Source organism: Paramormyrops kingsleyae, chromosome 24, assembly GCF_048594095.1.
Source record: "Paramormyrops kingsleyae isolate MSU_618 chromosome 24, PKINGS_0.4, whole genome shotgun sequence".
Classification (NCBI taxonomy): domain Eukaryota; kingdom Metazoa; phylum Chordata; class Actinopteri; order Osteoglossiformes; family Mormyridae; genus Paramormyrops; species Paramormyrops kingsleyae.
In genome coordinates this window covers 5,661,522-5,680,307 of record NC_132820.1, presented here as the reverse complement: position 1 = coordinate 5,680,307, position 18,786 = coordinate 5,661,522, and the positions used below count along the sequence as shown (strand labels likewise).

Sequence of the window (18,786 nt, the reverse complement as noted above, 5' to 3'; positions counted from 1 at the left end):
TGTACCGTAGTTAGATTTTACCCAAATAAGCCTCAGTTGGTTTCTCAGTCCAACTATATTCTAAATCCCCGAAAAACTGTGAAAACATTGTTATTGACAAAGCAACAAAATCTGAAAGGAGACAGAGACATATTCATCCGGTGTGACAATGGCTAAACAAGTACGAACAAACACCTGATTTACCAAATTTCTTCCAATACACGCTCCCCGATAATCATCAGATTTGAAAACTATCTGCCTGGCTTCAGCGGAGGCTGAGATCAGCCCGGGCGGTGTGCATTGGGACAAAATGGAGCTCACTACCCCTGCTGATAAAAGATTAAAACCCAATCCCAACTCTGAGGTTCTGGGGAGCCCTTTGAACTATTCCCCTACGTCCCCAGGGCTATGACTTTGTAAGAAGGGTAATTATTTCTAAAGCGGGGTCCTGACAATCCTTGGTGAAGCATTGCAGTGTGTTCAGTTTAACTAAAACAGAAGATCTCAGAGGAGACCGGCCCAGAGTATTTTCACATCCACCTCATAGAGAGGCCTGCGATGTGCTTTTCTGGAACGCTGCTTTGTAGACGTGCTGATGAAAACCGGCTGAGATGTGGCCATCCTGAACGAGTGAAGAAAGAAAGAATGAGGAGCAAAAAAGCGTGTCATCGTGAACGCAATGCACAGATCCGTGACGCCATTTCCTAAAGCAAGCATGTGGGCAATTAGTTCAAGTCAATTCCCCCCCCCCCCCCCCCTGCAATAAATCCTGCCATAATGAAAAGACAACTGACTGGCTGTATTGCTTTAAAAAAAAGTGTATAGGGGGGAAAAAAAATCATCATGCATGTATTTATGATTACAGCAGTGGCCTACTTACAAATGTCTGCGCAAGGGCTTTCAGAGTCTCTGAAGATGAACGCGGGAGAATGACTTAAGCTTCGGAGAATCCTGACTTTTTCATTATCTTTGAATCAGACTCGAGGGGCTGAAATGAGCATCGCAGCGTCGAACTGACACGGCGGACGGCTTCTCTTCAGATGACAAACGGCTTGCGATTAAGTAGCAGACAAGTATGCATTGCCGTTCGAGACTGACAATAAGTGCTCCTGAATGAGACATATAACTGGTTACTGGTCCTACTTTCTGCCGTGATCAGCTATAAGGCACTGAAACACTGTCGCGCCAGCAATCCTACACTGTACGGCCAAAGTTTGCGGACTCTACAGTGTCAGAAAAAAGCCTTTGCTTGCCACTGGGGCTGTATCCTTGTGATTGTACCTTTTATGGTACAGAAATGGAAAAATCCCAGAGGTACAAACAGCATTAATATACCATCAATGGCACAGAAATGTTCCCTAAAATGTACAAGTACCTACAGCTAAGGGTACAATTTGCAGACCCTTGAGGGTACAGCCCCAGTGCAAAGCAAAGGTACAAATTTTTACCCTTTTCCTGAGAGTGCAGCTTGTCTAACATTTCAATCCCAAAACAATGGGGTTTAACATGAAAGTAGGTCCACCCTTAGCTGCTATAATAGCCTCTGATCTTCTGGGAAGGCTTTCCATTAGATGTTGGACATCGCTGGTGGGATCTGCTGCCATTCAGGTTGGGTATCGATGTTGGGTGATCAGGTCCCTCTCTGTGAGCTTGTGTGGCCCCAACTTTGCAGGTGAACTTGCTCTCAGATGGTTCCACTTCACAGTCACGTCACTTCAGGTTGACCAGGGCAGCTCTATCAGGGGAGAAATTTGGCAAACTGATTTATTAGAAAGATGGCATTCGATGATTGTGCCAGGTTAAAGGTCACTAACCTCCTCTGTATGACCACCCATTCTGCAGCCATTGTTTGTTGGTGGAGATCGTAAGGCTGTGGCAATGATAAGTGTGGGTTATGCGTGACTTTTGGCGCTACAGTGTATGTGGTTTTTATACAGCTATTGTTTGAAAGTAACTCAACATGATGCACCTTTGAATATTTGTGAATACATTACATGTTTTCTAGCAGAGATAAACTCTGACCGTTATACTACCCAATCACTTTTAATTAAAGGAAACCAAATGTATCATCTTTCATATACATAAACCTATTAAATATGTAAATATGTGATTGCTATACATCACTTTTTCTCACAATAGGAAATTCGACACATTGGACACCTTAGATATTTTTAATTTTCTTAGTTCTAGAGATTCATTTCGTTAGATGAAAAGAACAAAGTCCTATTCTCTTCCACGTCTTTTCGGTATGTCATCTTTACAATGCAGCTGTAAAATAGCGCAGGAAGCCGCCCTATAAGTAACTGAAGACTACACCCATCTCGACTCACACCTCCAGATTTGGGGGTGAAATCCCTTCCCCCTGTCCAGGGTGCATCCCCTGCCCTGTTGACTGTGACAGACTCCAGATCACTCCCGTGGCCCTGTACTGAAAACACGGACGGATGATGGACGGATGGATATCACCTCTTCAGGATTTTGACTGTTAGCTATATAATTTATCATATTTGTTCCCCAGACGACGATGTTCATATTCTATTAAAATAGACGAAGAGAAGAACATCAACCAAAAATACATGGGACCGCAAAATTATCGTTATAGAACCAAGGAGAAGACAAATAAATCGTTAAATAAAATCAGTTTTTCGCTAAAAAGGATAAAGCCACGTAACCTTTCAGTGGGTTGCAAACCGAAAAACAGCTGGCAGTTTGACAGGCTTCACATCATTGACAAAAGCAGATATTTCGAAATAGCCAGTCTCTGTCCGTGGTCCTGAAACCAGGACGCGCCTGACTCGGTGAGAGGAGTCAGTGTCAGTCATTCGGTGTATGATACTGACAAACATGGTCGGAATTTGAAATATGTCGAATTAACAATGCTCTTTCAACATCTATTCTAGTTAAATATTGTCATTGTGGAAAAAGTTCAAATGATGAACTGCGATGGACGAAGAGAGCGTAGGAAATTGCAGATGGTGTTTTCCTTTAAGATGATGTAAGACTTTATTCCCCGTGATGGTTTATCCCTGCACCGCTGAAACAACATCAGCAGAGACGTTTTTACTGTGCTGCCAGCGCTGCTCGCAAGACATCGGAAGGATCCCCTGCAGGCTCCGGCCAAACCCACTCACAGCATTGCCTTTATAAAGCCGTTTAACCGCTGCGCTGGAAATAAAAGCTGATCGTGGAGACACGAAGCAAATCAACTCCAGCAGGGACAGATGAAGTGTCCGGCATCGGTCCAGAGACCCGAGTTGGTGTTTTATCTCTCAAGTTATCTCGGACGGGTCATCGTGTATTTTTCTTTAACCGGAGAAGTTGACATGAACTACTGGTGACAAAGCCGCTCGGCTATACTCCACGGATTACTCAAGTTGCTGTGAACTTTTGCAGGAATAATGTAATATCCAGTGCTTTTTTTAAGACTAGGGTGAGATTTGTTTTCCAAGTGGCCAACAGTGTTGACCGTGTTTAATAAATCTTGGGCGTGATAATGCACGAATTACCGTGTCATGCTATTTAGGGTAATATTACAGAGGAGAAATTGGCCAAGCATCCCTCCCTACTACCATCGACGGGCAGAAGAGGCAGGGCGACCGGTTCAAAGGCTTTATACGCTTCTGCATATTTTGAAGTAACCTAGATTTTTGTATAAACTGTTCTTTACAGTATATTGACCAAATGGGGTTTACCAATCTATATTTAACTCTTAATATAGCTGACTGGTAAGAGAAAATATAACCATTTTGTACAACAGTATAGCTTTAAAATATAGCCTATATCTCTGGTTGAATATAATTCTGACTTTCGGATTAGATGTTTAAATTCTGGTATGATATTCGGTGATTTTTTTTTTTTTTTATGAAAATCGCCCAGTAATTAAATACCCACATTTACTTTTTTGGCCGCACAGCCAGCATTCTTCGCGACTTTAGCTTTGCAGGCATTCGCATGCATGACTGAAATAATGGCCCTGAGCGGTAACAGCAGATCCCAGCCGCAAAACAAGGATCAGGGGTCTACCCCCACTTCTTTCCCCGACGTCGTGGAGCTAAACGTCGGAGGACAGGTCTACTACACCCGCCACGCCACCCTAATAAGCGCGCCCAATTCGCTGCTTGGTAAGATATTCTCTCCCAAAAAAGACAATTTAAAGGATCTAGCCAGAGATCCCAAAGGACGCTACTTTATCGACAGAGATGGCTTTCTGTTTCGGTACGTATTGGATTATCTAAGAGATAAGCAGATCGTCCTTCCCGACCACTTTCCAGAGAGAGGAAGACTAAAGCGCGAAGCAGAATATTATCAGCTTCCGGAGCTGGTTAAAATCCTCACCCCAGAGTACTTCAAGCAAAGTCCGGATGACTATTTCCACAGCGACATCGATGACATCTCCCAAGGCAGCGACCAAAAAATGTGTCCGCCGTCTTTAGGCGTGAGCGACCGCAGGTACGGGTTCATCACGGTGGGGTACCGGGGCTCCTGCACCCTGAACCGGGAGAGCCAGCGGGACGCGAAATTCAGAAGAGTGCCCAGGATTATGATCTCCGGCAGAATCGCTTTAGCCAAAGAAGTCTTCGGGGAAACCTTGAATGAAAGCCGAGATCCGGACAGGACCCCGGACAGATATACATCCAGGTTTTACCTTAAGTTCAAACACCTAGAGAGAGCATTTGACATGCTGTCCGAGTGTGGATTCCAGATGGTCGCCTGTAACTCCTCGGTTACTGCATCGTTTGTCAATCAATACACAGAGGACAAGATCTGGTCCAGTTACACAGAATATGTCTTCTATCGTAAGTAAAGAGTTCGGGATTTTTTTTTGCTCCTTACCTATGCAAAATTCCATGCTCATTTGAATTTCCTTAGCAAAGAAGGTTTCTGTGTTTAAAAGGCAGTTGTTTTAAATAAAAAATAATCATATAATTTAAAAGCCATCTGAAAGCATGCAGGTTAATAAACGACTTTTTTTGGAATCACCACTAGAAGGCACAATTGATTTGTGTGTCTCAAATTATGTGCACGTTCTGAATCCTTCATGTAAAGATTACATGACATATTTTGTAACATTTGCAGCTTGTTTCTCGGGTACAAACACACCAGCTCCTGAATGATCAGAGCGTTAGCTTTGATTGTCATTGTTTTATTATTCTATCGCACAAATCTTCATAACGCAGCGTTGGGATGCTCCACTCACTTCCTGATTAGGGAAGGTAAAAGAGGCTTTGAATCCTCGTGCGCCGTCGTCTTGGTACCGGAGGGGGCGGCACCATCTTCATGTTTATTCAGTCTGTTCCCACTTACTCCGTGCCGACTCCGTTACGAATAACACAGACCTCAGAGGGACTGTCAAAGTTAGCTGTATCTCCAAGATGTCCTCCCACAACGTGCGGTATTTGGATGATGACTTCTGCGGTTATTCTAAAAATACCCCGCTGCATATTGCATCAAAACACCTCACATTTCCCCCTTTCCTCTAGAGGAAATCTTTTATAGATCGCATACACAACACATACTTCATCTAAAAAAAAAAAAAACAGGAATATGGGAGTTTAATTGGACGACTCAAAGTGTATGCAAAATATGCCCCTTTATCTAAGTAAAGGTGATCAACAGTAGGCCTAGTTAATCTGGATCTATAGGCCTACACACCTTTTAGTTTTGGTTAAGTCTTTAAAGTCCAAACACAGGTTGAGTTAATATGCCATTAAGCACAGCCAATATCTAAAACATAATATTATATTACTGCATAGAAGGATTTGATTACCAGTAGGCCTGTCTGTTTTTATCGACAACTTCCGTCTATTTATTTAGCTAACATATTACCAGGTATATACCTGGTAACACAAGTAAATAAAACCTCGATTAAACAGCCCAATGACTTCAGATGAAGATGTGGCGATATATCATGTTGATATGTTGTATATAACCTGCCTGTATGTCTCGCTTGTGCAGAATTTGACAGCGTCTGACTAAGATTCTCTTCTAAATGTAGTTGATTACATTGATTTCTCTGTTGATGGACCAAAGAGCAGTTCGCAGGAGACAAACAGAATATATAATCGCCTCAAGATATTTCTCGTCTATCTATAGAAGCAAGGCGCCGTGCAATGTAATAACAGTAAAAGTTTTGCCGTGCTGTTTCTCTTCGTACCGCAGACACACTGTGTTCTACTCTTGTGCTGTCATGTCCCGGCCTGTGTCACCTTAATTGCCTTGGGCAGGTTATGTTTAAGACCCGTTACGAATTTCTGGAAAAGCGGCGTAGCTGCTCCTCGCCTCCCTCACAGCAGCATCCCCGGGGGTACAAAGGCTACGGCGCCGAGCACAGGAATCCATAAAGCGTTTGCTGCATGGACGGAATGAATGATGACAGGTGATCTCCGAGGCGAGATTTCACGCACATGTGCACTGAATCACGGCGGGGAGGTTTTAAGCAATTCATAATAAAATGAAGATAGATTTAGCTCTTTATTCAACTTCTAGTTTCTATCCTAGCCAACTCTCAACTTCGAGATAACCAGAAAGCAGTAAGGTTTAGCTTGGAAGCTGATGTCTGAAAGCCCTTCAGCAGATTTATAATCCAGTAGAATCATTTCAATAGATCACATATAACCGGATTTTAAAATGCTAAATGTGACGCGGGGCACACGTGGGTCGGCGGATAAGATCGTCCTCCTCTCGTGGTCTGGATCCTCTCCGGTTCCCCGCTGTCCACGCCCTCCTCCCGTGAATTTGGTCCGACCCTCCTTCCCATTGCCTTCGCCCACAAGACGAAATAGCACCAGCTGGGCTAACGGCTATGCCAGTGTGGAGGAAGTAGAACGCAGCATCTCGCTGGCACCAGAGAACATCACAATTAAACAGGAGGACATCCAGCAGCTCCCCATACTATTGTCTTTGGGCTCTGACTGTATATTATCAGTGAATTGGAGGGGTACTTTTAAAATCACATTTAAACCCACGAAATGGAGATAATTTCTTGTAAAACGTGTATGAAATGCAACAATGTTGTAAGACGAGAAAGGGAACGATTACAGTTAAACTGTTTTGGTTAAAGTTTACCTTGGATGTGAGTGACAGCTGAGCGAATGCGTCCTAAATGATCTTGAACATTCTAAGGCACGCAGCATGCATGGGCGTAAATTATGGGGGGGATGGGGGGTTGTAGCACCCCCAATAAATGAAAACCAGCTAATACAACCCCCCCAATAATCATGTTTCCCCCGTAATGGGTGGAGACCTCAACCCCCCCCCCATGTTCCAGCCGAAGTTACGCCTTTGCACGCAGCACTGCATATAGACAGATGTATTCATATTACAGTGGACAGAGAACTAGTTTGCCAGCTGAAAAATTTTACCCATCCTATCAGATTTAATAATTGGTGATGGGGCGGATGGAACCTTGGTGTTTTATTTGGAAAATGCTCAGATGGTTTCCTCGAACAGTGAAACATTATACATCCCTTTACAAAGCATAATTGTATTCTTTCAGGATAAAGGCATTTTTAATGGCCTACGGCTAGTCATCTGACTGCGGCTTCGTCTGCTTCTTGATGGTGCTTTTCCAGAATGTTTGCGGCGGACAAATGTGTCTATCGCCGCGCTAATGTACCTGCTCTCTTAACCATATCCCAGCTCATCAGGAGAGTATTGTCAAGAAGATCTTCATCAAAACGGCACCAGTTTTAGTATTATTAATACATCAAACGAACCGCGTTTAGATTGACATGGTTCTGTGCGCGTTTGTAAGATGAGGTGCGACAATACAAATCACATTAATCTAATTAAAGAAGTGTGACGCGCTCAGATTGCGTGCCGCTGTGTCGCAAGCTAAACGCGCATGCATCACCCTTACCCACTAGCCCAGGGCAGGGAGGACACTCCGAGCTTGGACAGGAATTGTAAATTACCATTTCAATTAAACGGACCCGGATTTCACTTGAGCACTGAGTTCTTGCTGCGTGCTGATTGGTCAGTCTCACCGTATCGGCACACTCACACGCTACAGACAAACTATATGAATGCCAAATTCAATTAGCCACATGCGAACTACAGACACACAGAGTCTGGGGGTGTCAGTCACATCCAATGCTTAACCCTGGTGTTAGGCAACAAGAGCCCCCCCCCCCCCCCCCCAAAAAAAAATGCTAGATAGAAGACATAGCATGGATTGTACTTTGGTTGCAGTTTTTCCTGCATCAAAATACAGCTCTGGAATTAATTAAGAGACCGCAGCACAATTTAATGTTTCACCCATTTCTCTATTAAATGATGTGTGTCTGTGAATAATACATACATATATGTTATTATTTTTTTCCTCATTAATGAAGGGCTTCTTCTTTGCTTTATGGGACTTTGGTCCTGCTTCTAGGAGCCTGATACACACTGACCTAGCAGTGCACTTCACACCTGCACCATTCCTTTTGAAGGTCACCTGATGTCATCCTACGATTCATGAGAAACTGTCGGATAAGTTGACGGTCATCTCTGGCATTAGAATGCCGCTTCCTCCCTTTTACCTGGCTGGTTCCTGGTCGTTCCCAGTGTCTCCTGCTTCACCTTGTGTCTTAGAAACTTTGAGCCTGGAAGCAGCCTGTCTCGCAGCGTAGCCTCCTGCCAGCAGAACCAGGATCAAACCAGGATATTAAAAAATGCAGATTTGTTTAATATATATGGGCCGTCATTTTTTTTCTAGAGCTGTAGAACAGCATTGATGTAAAATGCTGAAAAACATTCTGGCAGGGTGGCCCATATTTAACACAGAAATGTCACATATATATGAGCCTTCTGCTTAACGCTCATCTAGCATGCTTGGCTGGAAACGTGCAATACAGGCGTTTGCTCTTCTATTTTGGCCGGTGCAACGAGTTCAAGGCATCTTGGCCTGTCATCAGATTGTCGTGATTTTGGCAGGTGGCTGTAAATGGGTGAAAATTCTCAAACGAGCCCCTTTTTTTCGCTCCTCGCCCCAGAGCGACCGGCTGTGACCGGTCGGCACCGGTCTGTAACAACCTGTCCTGTTGTGCGTGTGAATTACATGCAACGGCCGGTCTTTGCCGGCTATTTCCAGAGAATGCTGGGAAGGCGAATGTTACGGGCGTAGAACGGAGCACTGCAGAACCTCAACATCTGTCCCCGCATTCAAACCCGCCACCAATCAGAACCGCCCGGCACTTCTGGATGCCGCTTAATCTTCCAGCTTTGCACTCCTGCGGTTCGAAGCTGAGGAGTGCGGTGACAGCAGAGCCAAGCAATCAGCTGCTAACACAAAAAGATGGAGGATTTAAGCATGCGTCGCGTGGGATCTCGAACACACAACCTGCAGGCGCAGTGCGAATAACGGGCGAGGCCTACATTTTCGTTTTGGTCATTTAGTGCAATTTAGTTCAACATTCCTTTGAGGAGCGCAGGGAATTTCTTTGTTACTTTGAGAGGAATGTTGAGGAAATGGCTTTTCGGTAGTTGATGCAACAACACTGATGAGGCAGTAGAGCATTTACCACAAATTTTCCTAATATTAATAGTAATTTTTGAGACTGAAAGACTTACATTGGCATGTACCCGATGGTACACATTATCAGCTAGGTAGGCGATGACAGTACGCGTCGGGGATTGTTCAGAGGAAATTAGCTATGTAAATTCCCACATTATACTGAAAATGTTAAATTAGCAGAACAAATTGGCAAATTAATTAAATGCTCCAGATTGTTTCCACATCCCCCCACCCCACCCCCTACAATTTGCATTCACCTTTTTTTTTCCAGAACAATGTAACACGGCAGCACTGAGTGTTTAAGTAAAACAGCGTGAGAGTTTCCCTCTGAGTTGACTGCGAAGGATCAAGGAGGGGCGGCTGTTCGGTGATGCGTTTGTCATGTTAATACACCCTGAAGGACACTAGCTCTTCCTGCTGCCATTCAGGAGATCAATAAAATGCAAACCTGCAAGCAGAACTGCTCGGGCGGAAGACGATTCTACTCCTCCTTTCTAAGACACTACAGAAGTATTGTACCACTGCAGCCCGTGGTATTTTAAGTCTATTTATACCTTGTGCAATGAATACTGAATTATGATCGCTATTCTTAGCCCAACCATAGCAGGGAACGAAACAAAATTAAAATGATAACTACTGCCAGAGTATTTATAAAAGGGAGCAGCCGGTGCATAAAATATGTAATTCATAACTAATGATTAGATGTGCAAATCTTAGGTTATATATACCCTGCGTGGGACTGGTGATTCAATAGCAAGTTAACTTTTCGTATTTTTATTCAACGCTTCAGACAGCTCATTTCCAGGGTATTTTTTTTCCCTGTTGTTCTTGTCTTACTCTAATCTTATTTGTAGCTTAACTCTCATTTCAGACCGTATTATGAATTCCACTGATGTGTTTTTTGTATTTGCCGACTCTTGAGCTGCAGTCTCTTTTACGCATTGAAAAAGGGTTTAATATGAGATATGACAAAACGCTCTAATTAACACCATGTTTTTTATACTTGGTATTTGTGTTTTAATTCACACAAGTAGCCCTACTTTCTGACCAGTTCTCCAAAGTGGTGGATTCCTCTGGGTTGTTCCTGAACATACAGGGGATCTGGAGGATGAATATTCATTTTAAATGTCATGTGATTTGAGAGTAGATTAAGGCAAACTGGATAAGGCTGTATTTTATGTACGTTGTTCAGAAGTAGACGTCTCAGGAGCCCTGAATGTTGACCGTACCCAAGCGCTCAGTCAACCGCATGATCACGGCCCCCCTCGTCTGTCCTCCAGAGGCGAAGAAAAGCCCCCAAATCGTGAATCATGCAGAAATATCCTGTTCCAGTTAGTCTTCGCCCTGTGTCAGTACCGGGCCTAAAGCAAACATGGATTTCCAAAGCTTATCTGCTGGGTTAGAGATCCATCCGCTGAGCACAGAACAGACAAAGTAAATAATCCGAAGAAACGTAAGATGTATCGGCTGTTTGTCTTATTACTGGCCTGTGCTTATATACGGAATAGCGTAAAGGAGCATTATATACTGGGGGAGCATTATATAATGGGGATTTTGCACTGGTATCTACTGGTACAGAACTAAAGATGCCGTGGGGCATATTAATATGTTAAGTACAGCAGTCTTTGATTTGAGGTGGTCATCTTATTTGTGTATGACACTCAAGATGATAGATGCTCCAGTTGGTAACTTAATAACGCTTTGAATTCTCTGGGTGATGTCTCCCCCCCTGGATTTGTGCCGCAGCTCATCACCAGCATCCTGCTGGGGAGTGGGTGGACTGGGAGATTGCACACTCCACAGCCACGGTCGACAGACCCCTCCCTCCCAACCCATCTGTCTGGTTTTGGCCTGGGGAAGCGTCTGATACGGTGAACAAAGAGTGCCACTTCTCAAAAAGTCAGTCAGGTGACGGAATTCCCAATTCACATGTGCATGAAGGACATCAAATGACAGGACAACAATAGATGGAGAACAATAACATTTATTAATATCTGGTTGGGCCCCTTGACATCTGAATTGAACGATTGTCTCTGGGACTGGAACAGCGTTGCTAAGTACAGCAATCATGTTCTGCCTCTAATTTCTGCACTTCCAGTTCAGGTTTTGCAGTTCAGGGCTTTGTGTGGTGTTGTGACTGACAGGCCTTTGTGAGTGCGAATAAGCTACAGCCTTCTGATCGCGGTGATAATGGATCTCCGGTTCAGATTTCCTTCTGGTATCTCGCATGCAGATATGGAGACATCAGATAGCACGGGCTGTTGTTTCTGTCATGGACGAACGCATTCATACATTCGCTGCACATCTGGGTCTCCGTTACTGGTGGCCGTCCTCACAGTTCGCGTCTCCCATCACCAACGTGAAATGCACTGATGCACTATGGGAGTGTTATGACGTCCGTGAACAAAACTAATGCCTGAAGCGTTTTTGTTTGTTTGTTTGTTTTTAACTCGCATATGCATTCGTTTTGAAAACTGTTTTTGAACCGCGAACCCAAAGAAAAGCACAGTGATGACGCTAAACGCCAGCGCTAGCCATTAGCAGTAGGCGCTAAGTGGCGTGTTTGTTGTTCCTGTAAGAAACCGTCATGCACCTGGTATCGTTTTGAGCGCGACAGGCTCCCCAGCGCTAGGCAGAGGGGAGGTGAACATCAAAGTAAGATAATTAGGACCCCTGTGTTGTTTATTTAATTTTTTTTACATGTTCACGACGCCTCAATGCCATGCTGTGAAGAAAAAGGCGTCAACGAGAGCAGCCCCCCCCGAGAGACTCAGCTGGAAACTGGAGGCTACAAATTGTGACCGAAACACCTGCCGTCACTATAATAGGGCTGACTCCTGTTCAGAGCATATGGGGACAAGAAAACGTGTACAACTTATACGTTTCTCAAAATATTAGTTTAATATAATATAATATAATTAAATGTAATATGTACAGATCCAGCCACTTAAAATTTCCCCTCCAGTCTGGCTGGCAGCCAAATCCCAGCCAAGTTCCTTCCAAATACCAGCCGGAAGCTAGAGCCCCCCTTCTTCTAGGGGTGGGCCTATATTTGACTATAAACCCGCCCATTCATTCACTTGCAGGGTGATACCATTAGATGGCGCTGTCTTTACAAAAACTTTACTTTTCTTTTTACAGGGTTAAATGATTGAATGGTCTTTGCTATGACTTAAAAAAGCTCATTTTTCTTTTTAATTTATTTTATTTACTTATTTTATTTTATTTTAATATGCTTTATTGGTTTGTTTATTGTCTATTCTTATTTATCCTTTGTACAGCACTTTGGTCCTACAGTATATTGATTTGTTTTAAAGTGCTTTATTTTAAGCATAGTCCACAAATTTTCAATAGGGTTCAGTTTGTTGGCTTTGGGAAGGCTGTTCTGACGTGTGTTGTGATCATTGTCCCTGTATCAACTGTCCAGCCATTGATTGTTGATACTGTAACTGTTGATTGATTAAAGAATTTGTAGGTGATTGGGAGTTCATGATCCTCACCTGCTGCAGCAATCAGAATCAGAATCAGAATCAGCTTTTATTCGCCAAGTGTGCTGGGGCACACAAGGAATTAGTTTCCCACAGTTTGATACTCTCTCATACACAAACAATAAGTTAGAGCTGGGCGATAAATCAATTTAATTGATTAATTCGAATTTACAGTTCAGGACGATGTGTTTTCATGAAATCGATTTTATTACTTTTTTTACACACAAGCGCCAAATGCGGAACTAATGCGATGCACCATTCCTCATGGGTAAATTAACACTGTAGCAGATTCACTAACAACATGGCAATGACAGGGGAAAAGATGGCACATGCCCAAAGAAAGGTGTTGCTACTTCTTTAATATGGAATTGTAATATAATATGTCAAACCCAATGGCATAAAGTATTTACTTAATACTAAGCTGACATGATAAAATTATGTGTTTTTTTTCTATTATTATTACAATATTACTTATTACTTTTATTTATAAGTTTGAGGGTGTATTGTGTTGTTGCCAGTTTTAAAATAAGCTATAGAGAAACCTTTCTAAAAGTGTTCACAATAATAACTGACACTTTATTGATCCCCGTGGGGAAATTGTGTTTATGCCTCCCTCAACTTGATCTTTGAAGAATAAGTTGTCTGTGAAGGCCACCTGTTGGGGCCTTGCTCAAGGAGCTGCAGACATGCTGAGGCTAGGCTTGAACCAGTGACCTTCTGATTACAAGCACACAGCTTAGCCCACTGAGCCACACACTGCCCCTAAAGGTGTGGTCTAAAGTAAAAAAAGCTAAATAAAGTAGTTTGATTTTGTGTAGGGGAGGGGAGAATCGATTGAAATCGGAAATCGGAGATTTTATTTTTAGGCCATATCACCCAGCTCTACAATAAGTGACACTTTAAAAACAAAATACCCTATACAAGAAATACTGTACAAATACAGTACAATACAACACACATACAATACAAATGTGAAAAATTATAAATATACACAGGTGAGTAACACTGTGCAATTTTAAGGTGCGAGGTATAGTGTAAACAGTTTTTGTAAACAGATCTGTAGCGTCTGCCAGAGGGGGGTAGCTGGAGAAGATTGTGTCCAGGATGTGACGGATCTGAAATGATTTTAACTGCTCGTTAAAATCTATGCTCGTTTAGCCGAACTAAAGTCCACAAACAGGATCCTGGCATAAGTTCCTGGACGGTCCAGATGTTGCAGGATATAATGCAGCCCCATATTCACTGCATCATCCACCGACCTGTTTGCCCGATAGGCAAACTGCAGGGGGTACAGCTGGTGTCCTGTAATGTCCTTTAGATGGGCTAAAACCAGGCGTTCAAAGGATTTCATGACCACAGACGTCAAGGCGACAGGTCTGTAGTCATTCAGTCCTGTAATGGTGGGTTTTTTGGGGACCGTGATAATGGTGGAGCGTTTGAAGCAGGAGGGAACTACACACAACTCCAGAAATCTATTGAAGATGCGGGTGAAGATGGGAGCCAGCTGATCAGCACAGGTTTTGAGGCAGGAGGGGGATACACCGTTTGGTCCCGGGGCCTTCTTGGTTTTCTGTTTCTGGAACAGCCGGCTCACTTCCGCTTCGTGTATTCTGAGTTCCAGGGGGGAGGATAGGGGGGTGAGAGGTGTGATGAGGGTTATTGTCTCTGGAGTGGGGTGGATGGGGGGTGTGAATCTGTTTATCTCAAACCTGCAGTAGAAGTTGTTCAGCTCGTCTGCCAGGTCTTTGTTTGCTTCAGCGGGGGGTAGGGGTCGTCTGTTGCTGGTGATATCTCGCAGGCCTCTCCACACTGATGCAGGGTCATTGGCTGAGAACCGTTCTTTCAGCTTCTCAGAGTAGCTTCTTTTTGCCACTTTGATCTCCCTGGTCAGCGTGTTCCTGGCCTGCCTGTACAGGGCCCTGTCACCACTTCTGTAGGCATCCTCCTTGGCCTGGTGAAGATGTTGCAGTTTGGGAGTGAACCATGGTTTATTGTTGTTGTATGTGCAGAAGGTCTTGGTCGGGACACACACATCTTCACAAAAACTGATGTATGATGTCACAGTGTCTGTCAGCTCATCCAGATTATCAGATGCAGCTTCAAAGACAGTCCAATTAGTGCAGTCAAAACAGTCTTGCAGTTCCTGCTTTGCTGCATTGGTCCACTTCTTCACAGTTTTGACTACAGGCTTGGCACGTTTAAGCTGTTGCCTGTAAATTGGAATAAGATGGACCATACAGTGATCAGAATGTCCTAAAGCTGCCCGGGGGACAGAGCGATAGGCATCTTTTAAAATGGTGTAACAGTGGTCCAGTGTGATGTTGTCCCTGGTGGGGCAGTCGATATGCTGTCTGTGTTTAGGAAGTTCCTGGTGTAGATTCACTCTGTTAAAATCACCAAGGACAATAAAAGGGAATAGGGATATTTTCTTTCCAGGGGGGGTGATCTGGTCGGCCAGCGTGCATTTACATCTGAAGCTCATTTACATCTGAATGTTGGTGGTGCTGATAGACTGTGAGAATTGTATGCTTTGAACTCTCCAGTGCTTTTTTAATACCATTCAGTGACTGATGTTGGGAAGACAATGGATATTTACTGTACACCTCCATGTCTCCTGGATTACTGACCCCAAGTCATTTCTGCTACATGGCTTTACACTGTACAATATTTATATTTACATTTAAAGCATTTAGCAGACTTATCCAAAGCAACGTACAAGGTATCAAGGTACAATAAGCTGGGTTTAGAGGAGCTTACAGTTTTGATGACGAGTCCGGCTCTGTGATGGAGAGATGTTAAAGTGTTTTCTGTCTTGTGATTTCTTCTATTTCAGGGGCTTCTGGTGTGTTTAGCCGTTTAGATGGTGGACCAGACTTCACGAAATAGCGCTCTAATGTGACTAGCCTTTTTCTGCGTATTGAAACTTTTCAGAAATGCAAGACTTTGCCAGTGCTTTTGTTCACCACCCGAGCGTATAGTCGTGAACAGATGTGAAATTTTGGCCAACTTTTTCATTGAAATTCGATTTGTATGTGTTCAGAAAAATTTGTGACCAGAGGCTTTAAAAGTGTTTATCCAAATAGGGACCTCAAAAAATGTCCCCAAAAGTAGGAAAATTTCAGGTTTTACTACACTTTGGGGGCAATTTGGTCCTCAAATGTGATCTATGCAAACCCACACACAAACACACACATACTACCAGTCAAAAGAGATGTTAATGACTTTCACACATTCAGTTGACCCCCCAGCCCCCAGCCCCACCACTTTTCTTGTGCTTGTGGGCAGTTCCTTGCTCAGGGTATTTGCTATGGTGAACTTTCATGCACTTCCAGGGTCCCTGTGTGGCTCAGTGGGCTAAGCCTGTGTGCTTGTGTTCCCTGGATCACTGGTTCAAACCCAGCCTCAGCATGTCAGTCATGACTATACAGTGTATAAATGTTTTTGGTAGACGATCATACTTTTTTTCCACTATAGTCTTCTGGTTTCTAATTTACATGCCAACAACAATTTTGACTGGTAGTGTGTAATGACTGTTTAGTAGTGTTTATTTAACCGACTGGCTTGATAGTCAGAATATGGAATAGTCTTCCTGATAACATAGTGCAAGCTGAATCCTTGAGTTCCTTTAAATCAGAGCTAGATAAGATTTTAACAACTCTGAGCTATTAGTTAAGTTCTCCCTAAGCGAGCTTGATGGGCCGAATGGCCTCCTCTCGTTTGTATAGTTCTTATGTTCTTATGATCTGAAAGCAGTGTTTCTTATGTTAAAAAAATAACCTCACCTTGACCGCTTCAAACATCTGTCTCATCTGTCTCATTGTTTCATTGTGGCCAAGCAGAGAAGTTAATGACACATTCACACATCACCCCCCCCCCCCCCCCCAGTGGATGCGCAGCCACCAGCAGCCTATCCGGCTGTTAGCCAGACAGAAAGAAAGAACACACCTTTATTCTCCACAGTAAACCTTATTACTTTGTTTAGACCTGTAATTAGTCTGTCACAAACATCTTCGGTCACTCTCTTCTCCCAAAATAACTCTTGGACATGCTGCTGCTTTGTACCTGGCTTGGCCTCCTTGCGGATGAAATCTTTCATCTTGTGCCAAACAAGCTTAATGGGCTTCAAATCTGATTAATTTTCATATACCTCTCATTGCTTGACAATATCAGTCTTAATACTTTGTTTAGACCTGTAATTATTGTATTGGACATATCTTGGGACCGCCTCATCTCCAAAGAGGGAAGTAAAATAAAATTCTAATTTCATCAATAAACTGACTAAAAACACATTTTGACAGTTTTAGGCCATCTTTGCCTCACAACAGAAACTATTTCTAAATTTCACAGGCCATTTATTGCAGTGTAGTAAGTTTATTAATGAAATTGGAATTTTGTTTAAATATAGGAAAATTGTACTTGCTTAGATTTTCATTTTTTGCAGTGTAGTTACAATACCTGATTCAGGTATCTTACCTGATTTCAGGTAAGTCACTTCAGATTACTGCTCTCCCTGGTGGATGGATAGATCATTGCAAGTACTTTACACACAGAGAGTTGAGGGGTGGATCATGCCGGCCCCCTTTTTCATTACATCATCGTGGGGGATCTCATTACAGTCAAGGACCAGCCAAGAGCCAGTCAAGGTCCTGTCAAGGACCTGTCATGGAAAGTGGGGAAATTTTAAGCGGCTGGATCTGTAACATGAATTATGGACATATATGATTAATGACTCATAGATTTAATATGGATTGTACATAAATGTAGGACTTACGTGTTTGACAGTACATTAATTTCATATGCATTTTTACATCAAAATGGGGAAGGCTGGGCTACTTTTGTTGTGAGACTGGAATTTAGGCCATTCTGGAAACAGGAAGCCTTTGAACTGCCCAGTGCCGATGACAATGGTCTGTGGCTACAATGTGAGCTGCTTATAGGAATTGAAATATAGCGCCTTACTCTCCATATTTTAATAACGATGCTGGAATGCTGCTGTACACAATTACCTGTATTTCACGGGAAACCGTGGTGCGTTTTATAAGAACCTGATCTGCTGAGCAGAGCGGAGACACCTGAGATTTCCAGATGGATTACCTTGTGCTCTTAACGTACCTGCTGTTGATTAATTCAGAATTGTACCGGCGAGATTCTGCTTTAATTCCACAGATTTGCATAGTGTATGCATCGACGTTCTAATATATTTAAATTTGCACTGTAGTGGATGAGCGTTTACATAGCGTTTTCTTTTATGGAATATTTTATTTATATAGCACATACGGCAGGAATTAAGTGCTAGAAAATCAAAGCTTTACAATGTTTTATTCCTGCCGTCTGAATGCACGGCCAGCCGTTCTGCTTAAAGCTTTTATCGCTCGCGACATGCAAGTATGAAGTGATTGTTGCATTTAAATTCATTTATTTCTTTTGTGCAAAACAGCTCACGAGCTCGTGAATACAATAGCTTACAAGCCTGTGCGTACAATAGAAAGCAAACTACAGATAAAGATCACTGACCCAAATGCATAGACATTCATTGTTGTGAGGTTTGTGCAGTTTTGTAATGGGATACTAGACATTACACTCCAGTATGTTGGTATAAAGCCTTGCATAAGGACATAAATAAATGTGCTAACTTGTGATCCATATCTTTAATTAATATAGTCAGTGATAGTAACTATGGTAGCACATTGAGGTAAAACTCCAGGCAGTAAGGTGATTAAAATAATTAAATGAAACTGAGGTGGTATAACAGCTCAAAGGGAGCAGATGTGAGTTACGTCTGTAAGAAATAAGACAGACCTTCATGAGTCTGGAGGTACGAAG

The 18,786-nt window shown here is 43.0% G+C and overlaps 2 protein-coding genes across 2 annotated transcripts in view; one reads left to right on the top strand and one right to left on the bottom strand.

Annotated features, from left to right (window-relative positions):
* The first annotated feature begins 3,004 nt into the window (after positions 1-3,004).
* kctd16b (potassium channel tetramerization domain containing 16b) overlaps positions 3,005-18,786 on the top strand; it is a 39,958-nt gene continuing 24,176 nt past the window's right edge. Inside the window, exon 1 of the mRNA XM_023838317.2 lies at positions 3,005-4,775. Within this exon, the coding sequence (XP_023694085.1) occupies positions 3,935-4,775 (841 nt within the window). The 5' untranslated portion in view covers positions 3,005-3,934. The remainder of the gene's footprint in view (positions 4,776-18,786) is intronic.
* On the bottom strand, positions 13,529-16,812 carry LOC140582256 (uncharacterized). The gene is made up of 2 exons (XM_072706493.1): positions 14,673-16,812; positions 13,529-14,573 (listed from the first exon to the last, which is right to left on the bottom strand). Exons 1-2 carry the CDS (start codon positions 15,443-15,445, stop codon positions 14,108-14,110), a joined length of 1,239 nt encoding a protein of 412 aa, XP_072562594.1. The 5' UTR covers positions 15,446-16,812; the 3' UTR covers positions 13,529-14,107.

Bases quoted from the DNA above. Each gene is read 5' to 3' on its own strand.
- LOC140582256 (XM_072706493.1), bottom strand. From the start codon at position 15,445: ATGAGCTTCAGATGTAAATGCACGCTGGCCGACCAGATCACCCCCCCT. The intron at 14,574-14,672 runs GTTTGAGATAAA...CCTGGAACTCAG, and splicing joins CTGAACAACTTCTACTGCAG to AATACACGAAGCGGAAGTGA.